General features: G+C 49.6%; 1 protein-coding gene across 2 annotated transcripts in view; it reads left to right on the top strand.

Annotated features, from left to right (window-relative positions):
- The window catches only part of LOC146192632 (uncharacterized), a 61,044-nt gene extending 47,434 nt beyond the window's left edge, over positions 1–13,610 (top strand). Inside the window, exon 3 of one of the 2 annotated variants that reach the window (XM_084600062.1) lies at positions 12,676–13,610. In XM_084600062.1, coding sequence (XP_084456188.1) covers positions 12,676–12,961 — 286 coding nt within the window. In that variant the 3' untranslated portion in view covers positions 12,962–13,610. The remainder of the gene's footprint in view (positions 1–12,675) is intronic. The other variant, XM_084600063.1, reaches the window with a different exon arrangement.
- The last annotated feature ends 2,552 nt before the right edge of the window (positions 13,611–16,162 follow it).

The raw sequence follows: 16,162 nt of genomic DNA, 5'->3' as shown, positions 1-16,162 counted from the left end.
TGGCCGTTCCTCTAGCGGTTGTAGCTGGGTATCGAAGCAACACGTCCTTTACCATTCTTACAGATTCGAGAGGAGCGTGCTGTAACTACTTGGACGGCCGCATAGGTCGCGCCGCGCTCAGGATCCTCCAGAGCGCGACCCCATCAAAAGTCACACACATCTACTGGGTGCCAGGACACACTGACCTAGGGGGGAACGAACGCGCCGACAAGGTAGCTCGAGGGTATACGAGCCGAGCTTCCTCCCAATCGGACGATCTGCCCGAACGAGTCGGCCCTACGTACTCAGACATTCTGAACTACTATAAAGTGGTACGGATCCGCTATCCGCCGCCTCATCGTGATCTAAATCAACAAGGAACATTCCCAAACCTGCATATTCTTAGCAAGATTTACCCGCCGCAATATCGGGACACCTGCCCGTGGTGTGGTAGCGAACCTTCGTTATACCACATCACGTGGGAATGTGGTAATAACGATAGATTTCGTAAAGGCCCTGGTGCGGAACAATGGGAGAGCCGGCTCTCCAGCGGCGATCTGGGTTGCCAACAAGGTCTGATCCAGCACGCCCAGCGAGCAGCGAAGCTCAGCGGAGCCCTGGAATAGGGACACCGATCCTGTGAGAAGAAGGAAGATGGACCTCTTCTTTCTCGTCTGCTACTAGCACAAGACCTTTCTAGGGAAATCAATGCCTCTCCTAACCTATCCTAAGCTCAGCTGGTGATCGGTGGGATAGGAACTCGATTCTTGGTGTTGGTTGATTGATTGAACGTCCTTTATGGAATAGGAAGGCTCATGGCCATGGATGGGGGTAAAGGGAGCAGGCAGAATCTTCATTGTTTGCACAGGTCGTCACTCAAGTCATATTGCTGTGATCAGGCCACTAAGGGAGCCATACTTGGCAAATATCATATCTGTGTTAGCATCAGTTCCCATGAGGATTTTTTCCTTTACACTTTTGCCTTACATACTACACAATTAATGACGTCATCACTTTGATTGGCAGCTATAATGTGACAGAAACGCGACCGGACACGCTGGTTAGCCATGAACCATATAATGCTTTTGCCTTATTATCTACCAAGGCACGACCACTGCGGCAAGCCTGCCGCTAAAATCGAAAAAGGGCGAATTTTGCTTTCGGGGGCTGCTCGACCAGCCAGGAGAGAGAAACTATTTGAAAACGGAAGGGAAGCAGAGGGGGCTGAAGGGGGGGGGGGAGCTTGATGGATGTAGCTAATAATTATGGAGTCTTCAGAAAAAAAATAATGAATGCTTGCAGCTGCTCTTTCAAAAGGCGATGCCTAACGCGACCAGCATAGAACACATTTTCGTTCGTAGGGTGACCAGTGGCCCTTTAAAGGGACAGAACACTGGAATTTATGTCTCGAATTGTTTTTCGGCGAATGGAAAGATTGATGTCTGAAATGTTCGATTCCATAGCGTTTTGGTAGAAACGCTGTAGAAAAAGTTTACCGTGAATATGTCGATCAGTGCATGTGCCCGTTTTTATGTAGTCCGGTGCTGGAAACCATGAGCAGCGACCGTGATGACGACTGGTGGTCGACAAGAAAGACGTACCAAAATATAAATTGCACTCGCCAGACAGTAATTAGACATTTTTTGCGTAGAGTCGTTCTTTTTAAGTTTGACACTCAAGGCTTTTACGGCACAATAACGCACTCCTCGTCGACGAAAGTTTTTGTGGGCACTATCACCGCTTAATTTATGAAATTCTAAAGACCGCGGCGCCATCTAGTGGCAAAACCTGAAAGCATGCCTCTCGCAGTGCAAAAGGAGGAGTGTTTAAGGACGCACTGGAGAGAGCGCAAAACATAATAAATTATGACAAGCACTCCTAGAAGAAAAAAGAACAGTGTGCACTACGAAAATCGGCGATATTTTGCTGACATGTATAGTGACGTGGGTTAGTACAGTGAAAGCAATGGGGTTTCTCGGCTGTATAGCGCCTAAGTAGTTTTTATGCGATTTTCAATGGTAAATAAAATTGTAAAGCCTCTTTCCTTCAATATTATAGGGCTCGATCTGTACTAAACGAGGCAAGATCTCATCTCCGCCATAATCGCATGACATATGTTGGCCAGCGTTCTGTACTTTTAATGTTGAACTTCAGCGCTGGCCTTAAGGTATTTTTGCTTTGCTATATGCCTGGTAAATGAGAGACGCGTATATATATATATGCATGTAGTTACAGTCTAGTCTATGTTTTGGCCACATAATTATACTTAAACTGAAACTCATTCAATTCTCATCTTATGATTGCTTGATATTATAACGGGAATACATTTACAAAAGAGGATTAAAGATATACACACGCAGAGACAGCCAAGGAACTAAACAACGAGCGGCCACACGCCAGCATCATACTTGGTCATCTTCTTTCTTCAAGCTTAAGGCTTTTACGTTAAAAAGCACCGCAAGAAAGACACCTACCGGCGCCGCCACTGTGAAACACCACCAGAGCGCCGTCCGAACATGCTTTCATGACCTAGGGTTGGCATATCTGATTCGGGTCTTTACGGTCTCAGGCTTGATTTTCGTGTCGCCTTCCTGCCGTAAAAGAGCTATCCGAGAATGCAGATGTCAAAGCAGGTAGCAATGCATGTCATCTTCATGCTTGCAATCCATATCACTTATCAAATACCACCTGCTAGAAACATGCCGGGGTGGCCGCCAGGGGACCATATCCCGGGTACAAAGGTTCGCCTTTATATGCAATATTGTTACCATTCACCAGACCCAAAATTTCTGTATTCTGGACTGCCATGATAGGCTTGGGGATGCCAAGCGGAATCTTGCGCTTCATGTTGGCCAGTGCCAACTGTTACCAACTGTGATAGGGTAGCCCTAGGGGTCACCCTTGCTACTGCCGACCGGTTACACAGACGACGACTCCGCTACCTAAAAGTGTAACTGAGGGAAGCAGCGCTCGCTCAACAACTTAGAATTCGATTAATTATGTACGCAAATCGACTGTTACTTTTTAATACGGTAGCGTTAAGGCTCAGTTCTCTGAAAACATTCGGCGTTGGCGTTGTGAGCAAAAATAATAGGCATGGTAGGTTATAGCTGGCAGCCTATCGTCATCATCATCATTGTCATCTGCCAGACTATACTCATGATATGACCTCTCCCATATTGCTCCAATTAAACCGGTCCGGTGCTAGCTGCATCCACTTGACCTCTGAGAACGCCTTCACCTCATTCGCTCATCTAACAAATTTTTGCCGCCCCCTGCTACATTTGCTTTCCCTTGGAATCCAATTTTTTACCCTTGGCGACCATCGGTTACCTTCTCTTTGCGCTACATGCCCTGCGCATGCTCATTTTATCTTGATTTCTACTAGTATATTGTTACGAGGCACGTCGAGATGTTAGGAGGAGATGGTACGTCGTAGCCGCAACAGTTCACCATCAGGGACACACTCACAGGAGAACCAGATGTAGCTGCAGCGTCGTCTTTCTCCACTAGCCCAGCACTTTGTCATCGTCTCTTTCACTGCGTACCGTAACAGTACCCCCCCCCCCCCCCCCCCCCCCCGCTGAAGAAGCACAGTTCCGGTGCGTAGACTACACAGGTGAGCGCGAGATATAAGGTTTGAGGCGGGCGACATGCACGACTTCTGGATGATGGTTTGCAGGAGAGTGGCGGTCAGGGATAATCTCGTACGTCACGTCGGTAAGTTGCCGCAAGGCCTGGTAAGGGCCCACGTAGCGGGGCAGAAGTTTCTCGCACATGCCTACACGTCGAGCAGGGAGCCAGAGGAGTACGAGGGAGCCAGGAGAGTAGTAGGTGTCACGGTGCTGGAGATCGTAACGGTGCTTTTGAGAACGCTGAGACGCACGAAGCCGGTCTCGAGCAATATGACGGGCGGCATCAGCGCGGGCGATGGCATCAGAAGCGTAACTGCAGGAGGAATCGTCAAGAGGCAGTAGGGTGTCGAAGGGAAGTAGAGGATCGCGGCCGAAGAGTAGATAAAAGGGAGAGTATCCGGCGGTATCATGCCGTGAGGAGTTATAAGCGAATGTTATGAAAGGTAAAGAGATGTCCCAGTCACGGTGATGGTCAGAAACATACATTGGCATCATATCGGTCAGGGTACGATTAAGGCGCTCAGTAAGACCGTTCGTTTGTAGATGGTAGGCCGTTGTGAAGTTGTGGCGCGTAGCGCATGAGCGCAGAAGGTCATTAACAACTTTAGAAAGGAAGCAGCGACCGCGATCAGTGAGCAGTTGACGAGGAGCACCATGAAGCAAGATGACGTCATGCAAAAGAAAGTCTGCAACGTCGGAGGCACAGCTGGTGGGGATAACTCTGGTTATGACATACCGGGTGGCGTAATCGGTCGCTACAGCAATCCATTTGTTCCCCGAAGTGTATGTGGGAAATGGCCCAAGGAGGTCGAGACCAACTCGAGAAAAGGGCTCAGTTGGAACTGCGAGTGGTTGCAGGGGCCCACTAGGGTGAAGAGACGGGGTCTTACTGCGCTGGCACAGCTCACAGGCGGCGACGTAACAACGAACAGAGCGGTAGAGGCCAGGAAAGTAGAATCGCCGTCGAACATTGTCGTATGTGCGGGACACTCCTAGGTGCCCTGCTGTAGGAGCATCATGAAGGTGCGCAAGAACAACAGAGCGTAGATGTGTCGGGACAACAACTAAAAGGTCTACACCATCTGGGCGCACATTGCGTCGGTATAATGTGTTATTAAGCAGCACAAACATACTGATGGGCGGATCGGTGCTGTCTTTGCGCAGGTGATCAATAATGGGGCGCAGGGAAGGATCACGACTCTGTTCGAGGCCGATGTGGAGAAAGTTCGAAATGGACAAAACGCAGTCGTCAGCAGTATTGTCAGGAAGTTCAGGAGGGTCAACGGGGTGGCGGGACAAGCAGTCGTAGTCTTGATGTAGGCGGCCTGACTTGTACACAACAGTAAGCGTGTATTCTTGTAATCGCAAGGCCCAGCGACCTAAGCGGCCAGTAGGGTCCTTAAGTGATGACAACCAACACAAGGCATGATGGTCCGTCACTACGCTGAAGCGCCGCCCAAACAAATAAGGGCGGAATTTGGTCAACGCCCAAACAAGTGCAAGGCATCCGCGCTCCGTAATGGAATAATTGCGCTCGGACTGAGATAGAAGGCGGCTGGCATAGGCCATCACACGAGAGTGGCCGTGCTGGTACTGGGCAAGGATGGCGCCAATACCATGTCCGCTAGCGTCGGTGCGCAGTTCTGCAGGCGCAGACGGGTCGAAGTGCGCCAGTACAGGAGGAGCGGTGAGCGCGGAAATGAGCGTTGTGAAGGCCTGAGCTTGTTCACGGCTCCACGAGAAATTCACGTTTTTCTGCAAAAGGGAGGTAAGGGGACGTGCTAGGTCAGCGAAGTTCCGAATGAAGCGACGCAAGTAGGAGCAGAGCCCGAGAAAACTTCGCACATCACTTGTATTACGTGGTGTAGGGAACTCGCGGACTGCACGAACTTTATCAGGGTCGGGCTGCACACCATTTTCGTCAACCAAATGTCCCAGGATTTTGATCTGGCGGCGGCCGAAGCTGAATTTTTTTGCGTTGAGTTGAAGACCGGCGCGGCGAAAGACTGCCAGTATCGTAGAAAGCCGTTCAAGGTGACTTGTGAACGTGGGAGAGAAAATGACAACGTCATCTGAGTAGCATAAGCACGTTGTCCACTTGAAGCCACGGAGAAGCGAGTCCATCATGCGCTCGAAGGTCGCAGGAGCGTTACAGAGGCCAAATGGCATGACCTTGAATTGGTATAGTCCGTCAGGGGTGACAAATGCGGTTTTCTCGATCCCGTTCGTCGACAGCTATTTGCCAGTAGCTGGAACGCATGTTGATCGAGGAAAAATAGCTGGCACCATGCAAGCAGTCGAGGGCGTCGTCAATTCTCGAGAGCGGATAAACGTCTTTTTTAGTGATCTGATTGAGGTGGCGGTAATCTACATAGAATCTCCAAGTTTGATCTTTCTTTTTGACTAAAACGACAGGAGACGCCCAGGGACTGCAGGAAGGCTCAATAATATTATTTGTCAACATCTTGTCGACCTCCTTCTGTATCACGTGGCGCTCAGCAAGAGAGACTCGATAAGGCCTTTTGTGAATAGGGCTGGCATCACCAGTATCGATGCGATGGGTAACGACAGATGTCTGGGCCAAAGGTCGGTCGCTAAAATCAAAAATGTCGCTGTACGAAAACAAAAGGTCGGAGAGAGCACTGGCTTGCTGAGGTGTCAAATCCGGTGCTATCATGGGAGTAAAAAGGGTCGAACGAGAAGCTGATACGGGGGGTTCAGACAGAGGCACAGGCTTGAGGGCAGAAACTTCGCAGTAAGCCAACGGAAGCAAATCAGCGAGTGCAATGCCATGGGGCAAAACTTGGACAGAGCGGCTAAAGTTAAGGACGGGAAGATAGGTTCTGTTATCCGTGACGGTCAGGACAGTGTGAGGGAGTATGACGTTACGGTGGAGAACAACATCGGGGATTGAACAAGTGACGTATGTACCATCAGGAATAGCAGGAAAGGGGGCCAAAGGAACATACATGGCAGCTTCGGGCGGTAGGCGAACAAACTCGACGGAGCAGAGGCGTGGCTTGATATTTGTGTGGTCGGAGCAGAAAGTCAGGTCTAAGCGAAGGAGGCCACTTGAACAATCAATCAGGGCAAAGTGGGCCGTTAAAAAGTCGATGCCGAGGATCACATCGTGAGGGCAGCGGTCGATTACAGTGAAGAGCACAGGGGTAGTTCGACCACAAATGCTCACACGCGCAGTGCAAAGTCCCACGACGGCAGCGACGCCTCCATCGGCGACACGAACGGCTGATGAAGAGGCTAGTGTGACAGCGTTTTTTGTGTCGGCGGCGAAACGAAGAGCTGAGGACGGAAATTTGGGCACCAGTGTTAATGAGGGCGGTAACAGGCACACCATCTACACAGATATCTAGAAGATTGCGGCGATGAGCGAGGGTCAGCAGAGGATTTTCGGACCGGGTCGTCAATGCAGCTTCACCTCCGGGAGCTGCATTGATCAGTTTTCCGGGAGCGGGCCAGAGAAGTGAGGGGACGAGGAACGGTGAGGTAGGGGCGAGCGGGAACGGCGGGTCTGGGGAGACGGCGATCGGCTGGACATGCGTGGGGATGGCGGGTTAAAGTCACGAGAGGGCGTGTCACGGAGAGAGGTTGGATGTGGTCCGTAGGCGGTGCTGCGATCATGATAGTAGCGAGGTCGAGGTGGCGGAACCCAACTGCTGCGGCAATGGCGAGAAATGTGGCCGGCACTTGAGCAATTGAAGCAGATGGGTCGGTTGTCCAACGTCCGCCATTCTTCTGGGTTGCGGTAGCGTCGGGTAGATTCGGGGCATCGCGTCGGGAAGGGCGCAGTCGGAGCCGCAGCAGCTACCACCGGAACGGTGGGCTGGACAGATGGCTGTGCGGACGGCTGACCAGAGCTGAGGCTTACGCTCGCATTAAGGCCCACGTTCGCGAATTCTTGGCGAACGACAGCTTGGATCAGTGCTATAGTAGCATCCGCCGGCTGAGGTGTGAATGCGACGGGGGCCATTGCCTCCAGCTCTCTGCGAACGATCCTGGTCAAGTTTGGCTCATGGGACGGCTGCTGCAGTGTTGGCAGATCTTCGCACGAAGGCGTAGCAACTGTGTTTGACAAGCGGTCGAAGCGGGGAGCAATACGACGATGTTTAGCTTGCTCAAACCGCCGGCATACCTCGAGGACGGAGTCGACCGTCGTACAATATTTGCAAAATAGAAGGTTAAAAGCGTCGTCAGACTCGCATGTGGCCCACCTTGTCACACTCGGGCATGGCGCTGTTCACTTTGCTGCATAGAGCTAGTACGTCTTGTATGTACGACAGATATGATTCGGTCGACGACTGTGCTCGCGATGCCAGGTCCTTTTCAGCGCCGAGCTTGCGTCCGATCGGCTTGCTAAAGAGATCCCGAAGCTTCTCTTTGCACATGTCTCAGGATGTTAGATCTTCTTCGTGCGTCTCGAACCAGACGCGCGCCGTACCAGCCAGGTAGAAAATGACATTTGCAAGCATCAACGTTGCGTCCCATCGGTTGTGCTTACTGACTCGCTCGTACATAGCGAGCCAGTCTTCGACGTCGATGTCATCGGTGCCGCAAAAGGTTCCCGGATCACGAGGCTGCGCAACGACGACAGTGGGCGCTGGTTGTGCCGCTGTAGAGGTAGCTGCGTCGGACTGCATAGTGCTAGCACCAAGTTGGCGGCCACTACGGAGATCCAGCTTGTGGTATTGGTGTTTTACCCAGCACCTCCACCAAGATCTTACGAGGCACGTCGAGATGTTAGGAGGCGATGGTACGTCGTAGCCGCAACAGTTCACCGTCAGGGACACACTCACAGGAGAACCAGACGTAGCTGCAGCGTCGTCTTTCTCCACTAGCCCAGCACTTCGTCATCGTCTCTTTCACTGCGTACCGTAACAATATCATTAACTCGAGTTAACACACACTGTACGTTTCTGATGTCTTAATGTTACACCTGCCATTTACAATTCCTTAGCTCTCTGCGTTGTCGTTAACTTAGTTGAGCCCTCTTCGTCAGCCTCCACGTTTCAGTCCCTGAGGAGAGTACAGGTAAGGTGCAACTGTTATATACTTCAGCGATATCGGTAAGCTGTTAGTCATAATCTGCGAGAACTTCCTAAATGCGCTCCATCCCAATGTTATTCTCATAGTTATTTCATTTTCACGGTCCGGATCTGCGCTTATTACCTGCTAGTAGAAATATTCACCTACGACTTTCAGGGGTTCGCTACCAATTGTAAACTGCTGTACCTTCCCAAGGCTGTTGAACGTTACCTTAGTCATCTGCATATTAGTATTTAGGCCTACCTTTTTGCTTCTACTGCTTACTACTATACTGCTTATCTTATGCTTATCTTATATTACAAATTTATCTTAGCAGTAAATGCTTTTACTTTATGTTGACTTTTGCGATGCAGAAACAGAAATCAGAGCATCTATGAGTCAATTTTTATGGAGAACGACTACAGCGCGGAGCTTCTTGAATGTCCTTTTCAGTACGTGGGCCCTTAAAGAGCGACTCTGGAGGTTTTTTGACATTAGAATATTTTAGTAAACCTTTTATCATAAGTTCTCCTCTCCGTCCTGACGCATTCTGCAAAACTTGGGCGCCGTACGATAATCCGTTCACGCGCAACACGGGTTTAAAATATGACCTTTTCATGGCTTAAGTTCACAGTATTTTTGCGGGCAACACTGAGTTTCTGACGTCACAAACAGTATACCGGCGTTACTGTCCACCTCTCACCTGATTATGAAAATGTGAGGCTTGTATTGAACTACTTCAGACATTTTATGCAGTGCGTCATGATTTCCATACTTTATTTTCACCATCCAACGCACGCACGAGTGTTTTTCTAATACTGAGTGTGACGTCACCCTTTCGCCAACAACGTTGTTTCTGGCCGTGAAAGCAGTTTCGGTTTCGATTTGCTGTTTTTTTTTTTAATATTTCTAATTGAAATTTCTAAACACAGTTTTGTGTGTTGGAATCAGGCCATGCCGAGGAATGTAATTCAACTAAAAACACAAAATGATGAAAAATCCACTGGAGTTGCCTTTTAAAGGCTCCCGACAGCATTTATGCCCGGACTTTAAGTTAATTGAGTTTGATTTCCCGCACTGAGGGTACACGGAAGGCTGGTACTGTGTTAATGGGAAGTAACACACGATACTGTCCTTGGTTTTGGCTAGTATGAAGCTTTGTCAAAAAGCGGCGTGTGGACCGAATTTAACATGTTCGCGCTCCATGGAAAGCTAGATCTGCATGATGACGCGAACAGCCGTGATTTCAGCCATGTCTATATGGAAGTCATGTCTATATGTAGTTATGATGGGCAGGCAGTTGAAAGCTTCTACGAAGATGTAGAATCGACAAAGCGAAAATTAAAGACGCAGTATGCTGTACTAATGGGTTACTTGAATTCCAAGGTAGGGAAAAAGCAGCCAGGCGACCAGGCAGTAGGGGACTATGACATTGGTTCTAGGAATAGCAGGGTGGAGTTACGAGTTGAGTTTGCAGAGCGCAATAACTTACGAATCATGAATACCTTCTTCAGCAAACGCAAGAACCGGAAATGGACATGGAAAAGTCCTAACGGGGAGACTAAAAATGAAATTGACTTCATAATGTGTTCAACCCCCGCCATTGTGCAAGATGTAGAGGTAATTGGGAAAGTGCGATGCAGTGACCACAGGATGGTGAGGTCCAGAATTAGCCTAGATCTGAAGAAGGAACGCAACAGATTAATAAGAAACCCATCAACGAATTAGCGGTGAGGGGTAGGGCAGAGAAGTTCAGGATCTCGCTACAGAATAGATATTCGGCTCTAACCGAGGATGGCGGCATTACCCTGGAAGCAATGAACAATAATTTCAGAGATATCATTACGGAGTGTGCGGTAGAAGTAGGCGGTAGGAGGGTTAGAGAGGATACCGGTAAGTTGTCTAAGGAGACGAAAGATTTGATTAAGAAACGCCAGAATATGAAAGCTTCAATCCAACAGACCAGATGAATTGGCTGAGATATCAAAGCTAATCAATAAGCGCAAGGTGGCTGATATAAGGAAGTATAACATGGAGAAAATCGAGCATGCTGTAAAGAACGGGGGAAGCCTTAAAGCGGTAAAGAAGAAATTGGGCATAGGCAAAAACCAGATGTATGCGATAAGGAACAAGGCGGGCAACGTCATCACCAATATGGACAAGATAGTAAAAGTTGCCGAGGAGTTCTATACTGATCTCTACAGCAGCCAAGTAGTCAGGACCGTAACGAGATTGGCGGCAGGGAAAAACAGACGTTCCACCAGTGACGAAGGACGAGGTCAAGAAAGCATTAGAATCTATGAAAAGGGGGGAATCATGCTGAAGAGGATCAGATAACTACAGATTTGCTAAAGGACGGTGGGGGGGGGGGGGATGTCGTGCTAGAAAAACTGGCCACCCTGTATACGCAGTGCCTGGTGTCATCGGCGGTACCGGAACCATGGAAGAATGCAAACATTATCCTCATTCACAAGAAAGGGGACTCTAAGGACCTTAAAAATTACAGACTAATCAGCTTACTGTCTGTTACGTATAAGGTATTTACTAAGGTAATCACTAATAGAATCAGGACAACCTTAGACTGCCACCAAGCAAAGGATCAAGCAGGGTTTCGGAAACGGTACTCTACTATCGATCATATCCATACCATCAATCAGGTGATAGAAAAATGCTCGGAATATAACCAGCCCTTATACATAGCATTCATGAATACGAAAAAGCATTTGAATCAGTTGAAACATCGGCGGTGATGCAGGCATTGCGAAATCAGGGGGTAGACGAGCCGTACGTGAAAGTGCTGGAATATATATATAGTGGCTGCACAGCAACCATAGTTCTGCGTAAAGAAAGTAACAAAATTCCCATAAGGAAAGGTGTTAGGCAAGGAGACACAATCTCCCCAGTACTTTTCACTGCTTGCTTAGAGGAAGTATTCAGAGACTTGGAATGGTAGCAGTTAGGGATAAGGATAGATGGAGAATACCTCAGTAATCTGCGATTTGCTGATGACATTGCTTTGCTAAGCAACTCATCACTGCTGAACTGCATCAGTTCATCAACTCATCACTGATGAACTGCAAATATTGATTGATGACCTAGACGGGAAAAGTAGAAAGATAGGCTTGAAAATCAATATGCAGAAGACTAAGGTAATGTTCAACAGCCTCGGGAAGGAACAGCAGTTTACATTAGGTAGCGAAGTACTGGAAGTAATAGGCGATTATGTCTACTTAGGACAGGTAGTAACCGCAGATCCGGACCATCAAAAGGAAATAACAAGAAGAATAAGATTGAGATGGAGCGCATTTGGCAAGCACTCGCAGATTATGACTAGCAGCTTACCGGTATCCCTCAAGAAGAAAGTATACAACAGTTGCATTTTACCTGTACTCACCTATGCATAGGCTGAAACGTGGAGGCTAACCAAGAAAGTTCTACTTAAGTTGAGGACAACCCAGAGGGCTATGGAACGCAAAATGGTAGGGGTAACATTAAGAGATAGGAAGCGTGCAGAGTGGGTCAGAGAAATAACTGAAGTTACCGACATTCTAGTGGAAATTAAGAAGAAGAAATGGGCACGGGCGGGACATGTAGTGCGAAGAGAGGATAACCGATGGTCGCTTAGGGTAACAAACTGGATTTCAAGAGAAGGAAAGCGTAGCAGAGGGGGGTAGAAAGTTAGGTGGGCGGATGAGGTTAAAAAGTTCGTGGGGGTCAAGTGGATGCAGCTAGCATAGAACCGGGTTAAGTGGAGAAATATGGGAGAGGCCTTCGCCCTGCAGTGGGTATATCCAGGCTGATGATGATGATGACATGGAAGCGTAAACTCTGTCAATGTACGGGATTGCCTCAACCACGCTTGCAATGTCAGAAACCGAAGGAAAACGAAGTGCAGGGAAACGTCGATGTAAGGCAGGATACTAACGTAGTCCTTATATCGTGTCATTATCTGCACATATCCTGCCGGTTCCTTGAGGAATGATTCCTGCTTGAATTTATACCCGATGGTCGCTGTTCGCAGAGAAAAAGGACAAGTCCACCATTGGCCCAGCCGACAACAAGGCGCCGGGCTTGGCTTCCTTCTGGCCATGACCTCGTCACTGCATCCCAGGGGTTCCGCGCCGACACGTGACTCAAGGAGCAGAGGAAGCTGCGAAAAAGGAAATGACGCGGCTTCGTTTCAGCGATCACCGACTGCGAGTATAGGAGCCGATTTCAGTGATTGGCTGGACGAAGAAGATATGTTACGTGGTGGGAATAAAGCTTGGGAGGGGTGCATCAAGTGCAGTCCTCCACGAAGCCATTAAGGCATTTTATTGTTAGCTTGTCCACGCTCAAAGCAACTGCCCCGTGGCTTTATCCTTCTGTGACGCAGAATGCGACCAGTTTAATTTCGAGTAATCGTGGCCTCATGGACTGCTTCTACGCTGACCAATACTGACGTAGTTACTTTTGACGCCTTATCTCGATTGTGCCATGTCAGCGTTATATTGAGCGTGACCGAAATCGGCAGGTATTCCATTCATGGATGACTGGCGAGCTTGCTTGTTGCTAGCGTCAGCACCGAGTTCCATAGGGCGCCAAGTCAGCCAAATGTTTTTTTTTTGTTCAATGCATTCTTGACTACCGGACTGGCGTCGTCACCGCTACGTGATATTAAAAATGATGTAAGGGGCCCGCATGGTATTGCATGTTCATGTAAGAAAGTTTTACAATTGTTACGCTGGAATGCTGACCTTAGGCAAAGCATTCGCGCGGCGTGAGTAAATTTCCTCTAGGCTACTTCGACAAAGAGCTCCTTTCGTCCTTTGCCTTTTATTATACTTCGGAATAACCAGGGGGACAACTTGTTGACACTTAACAAAATGTGACCTTTTAAGCTGGTGTTCGACAGCGACGCAAAGTTATTTATGGCAGCATATTGCTACGAAGATGACGAAGCGGGCAGTGGCGCGGGGCGGAGCGCTCGCGCCAGGCCCGTTGGCCATTAAAGCATATTTCATCATCGTGTCATCACGTCGTTCTGTTTCTGTTGTGTCGCCGTGTTCCATCGCCCGTCATGCCACCATGTAACATTTGGTGGAGGTGCGGTTCATCCCCATCCTCGCTGTGCCACGTCGAAGCCAACTGTACGCCGGGTCCATCGGCCGAGAGCCCGTGGAGATCGCCGCCCAGCTTTACCCCAGCCCTTTGTGACAGACCCGACCAGCCGCTCTCCCCAGCCCCGTCCCCAGCCCTGACCACAACACATGACGACCAGGAAGAGCCCAAAACCGACCCGACCGACCCCACGACGAAGCGACTTCACGACCACTAGAACGAAGATAGCACCCCCGCCCAAGCCGTTCGGCGTGTCCATGAGCCTTGGTCTTCGGCAAACGATGAAGGTTGGACCTGATGCTCCGGGGCAAGCATTCATCGCATCTTCCCATTCATTGTGGTGTCCAGCGTTTTATGTCCTAATCGTGAGTCTGTGTTCATCGTCGCTTCATGCATTGGACTTCTTGCAATCGATCGGGACGATCGCTCGGTGGCCCCGGGTAATGCTACGAAGATGACGAAGCGGGCAGTGGCGCGGGGCGGAGCGCTCGCGCCAGGCCCGTTGGCCATTAAAGCATATTTCATCATCGTGTCATCACGTCGTTCTGTTTCTGTTGTGTCGCCGTGTTCCATCGCCCGTCATGCCACCATGTAACAATATTTATTAACAAGTAAAAAAAAGAGGGCGAATGGGTGGACGGATTGATGGAATAATGCATTTGATGGATAGATAAAAGGACGGGCTCCTGTGTGGATGGATGGATCGGTTTGTGATGGACGGATGGGTGGGTGGATGATAAATGGATGAGGTAGATAGACTGGATGGATGGATGAGAAGGACGTGATGAGGTGGATAAATAAATATGCCGCGAAACCGCGAAATACTTAGTAAACGACCTCTCAGTGGGACTACGCGTGCCGAATTGGGTTATTCTGAAACGCTGAGATAGTGCTTGTGCCTCCACCTCTTCTTCTATGAGAGCGCTCGCGCCATGGCCAGATGCTCCCACTGTCGCCGGCGCCAGCAAATGCGGAGTGCGGTAGCCAGTATACGCAAGACCCATCGTACACGCTTAATAAGCCTAAAGGCTGAAGTAGTGACAGTAGAGGAAGTCGTGAACGGTGAAATTGGGGCAAATTGAATCGCGTCTTTTCTGGTGATGTCGATGAAAGCAGGTTTGAGCCAAACGACGGACACGGATGCTGGCTTGTCGCCGGTACATTGGGAAATGCTTGGGTCGCCTGTCTAAAACCAGAGGCTTCCGAGGCGGGATTCGCTCACCGGCCCGCGTAATGAGCGGACATGTTCGCATCGCCTCCTCACTTTTTCGACTGATTTATGCGGTCTGATCGACTCCCTATAAACTCAAGTGCTGCAAACGGTTTGGGAAACTGCTCTGCACCTCCCAACTACTACTTTTTTGTGGAATGTCGAGCACGAACTTGCTATACACCGTGCAATTGCTACCCGAAGCGGTGGCCACCCGCTTTATACCTAGCGATTTCGCCGATCCCAGGCGCGGCTGTGCCTGGCCTCCCTCGTGCAACCGGACCCTCTCCTGGTATGTGGACGTGCCCACAGCAGCATGGCCCATCAAGCCGACGGAGAAGCGGTCACTCCTGAGGTACTTGACACCGATTCGAAATGAATTAGGGCTATTGTGGCCCGAACGCTGAATCACCCAAAGCCACTCGCGTCCGGGCAGCTCAGCACGTGATCGCCATCTCCGCCACCGGCCGGCCAGGCCACACCGACGCAACTACGCCAAGGCAAGTCTTCATCCATCACTATGAGGCGTCAAGCCCCGTTACCTAAGCTACCTGCCGATGATTTGAAGATTATCTACCGCCCTAATGGAGGCCTCGACCTCAGCAAGCATAACGGAGGATAAATCTTATCCCTAGTGAGTACTACTCTAAAACTCCCAATGGATGCAGTCCGTCAACAGACGTCATTCGAATCAATCCCCGAAACAACTCTTTCGTCATAAGTACTCCTTCCGAAGACAAAGCAAAATGCTACGCCCAACTTGCATCCCTCCAAGTTGCGGATAAACAATACCCGATAAAGGCATACATCGCCCAACCTGACACCGTCATCAGAGGCATAATATTGTCACGGACAACAGGGCTAGACTTGACTACAACGCCGGGACGAAGCTGTACCAGCAGGCGAAGTTCGGCACACAGCACGCGAGAGTCAACTTCAGTGTCCTCTTCTTCCAGGCGCAGCAAGAACATGGGGACACCAGGTGGCATTACTCCCCCTCTTAAAAAACGAAATAAGGGACGGAGCGCGAACGATGGCCAATGTAAGCGAAACGAAAGACCAGCACATGGACAGCATAGATAACGGAGGCGGGGTAAGGTGCCCTACGCGACAACGAAACAAGCGCATAGCGCACTACCGCGTGAAATAGGGCTTCATGCGGACAACGTGCACGACCTCGGAGCGTGGTTGCCGACGC

This window comes from Amblyomma maculatum, chromosome 4, assembly GCF_055883805.1.
Source record: "Amblyomma maculatum isolate TAMU_Amacu chromosome 4, ASM5588380v1, whole genome shotgun sequence".
Classification (NCBI taxonomy): Eukaryota; Metazoa; Arthropoda; class Arachnida; order Ixodida; family Ixodidae; genus Amblyomma; species Amblyomma maculatum.
This window is presented reverse-complemented; position numbering and strand designations above follow the sequence as displayed.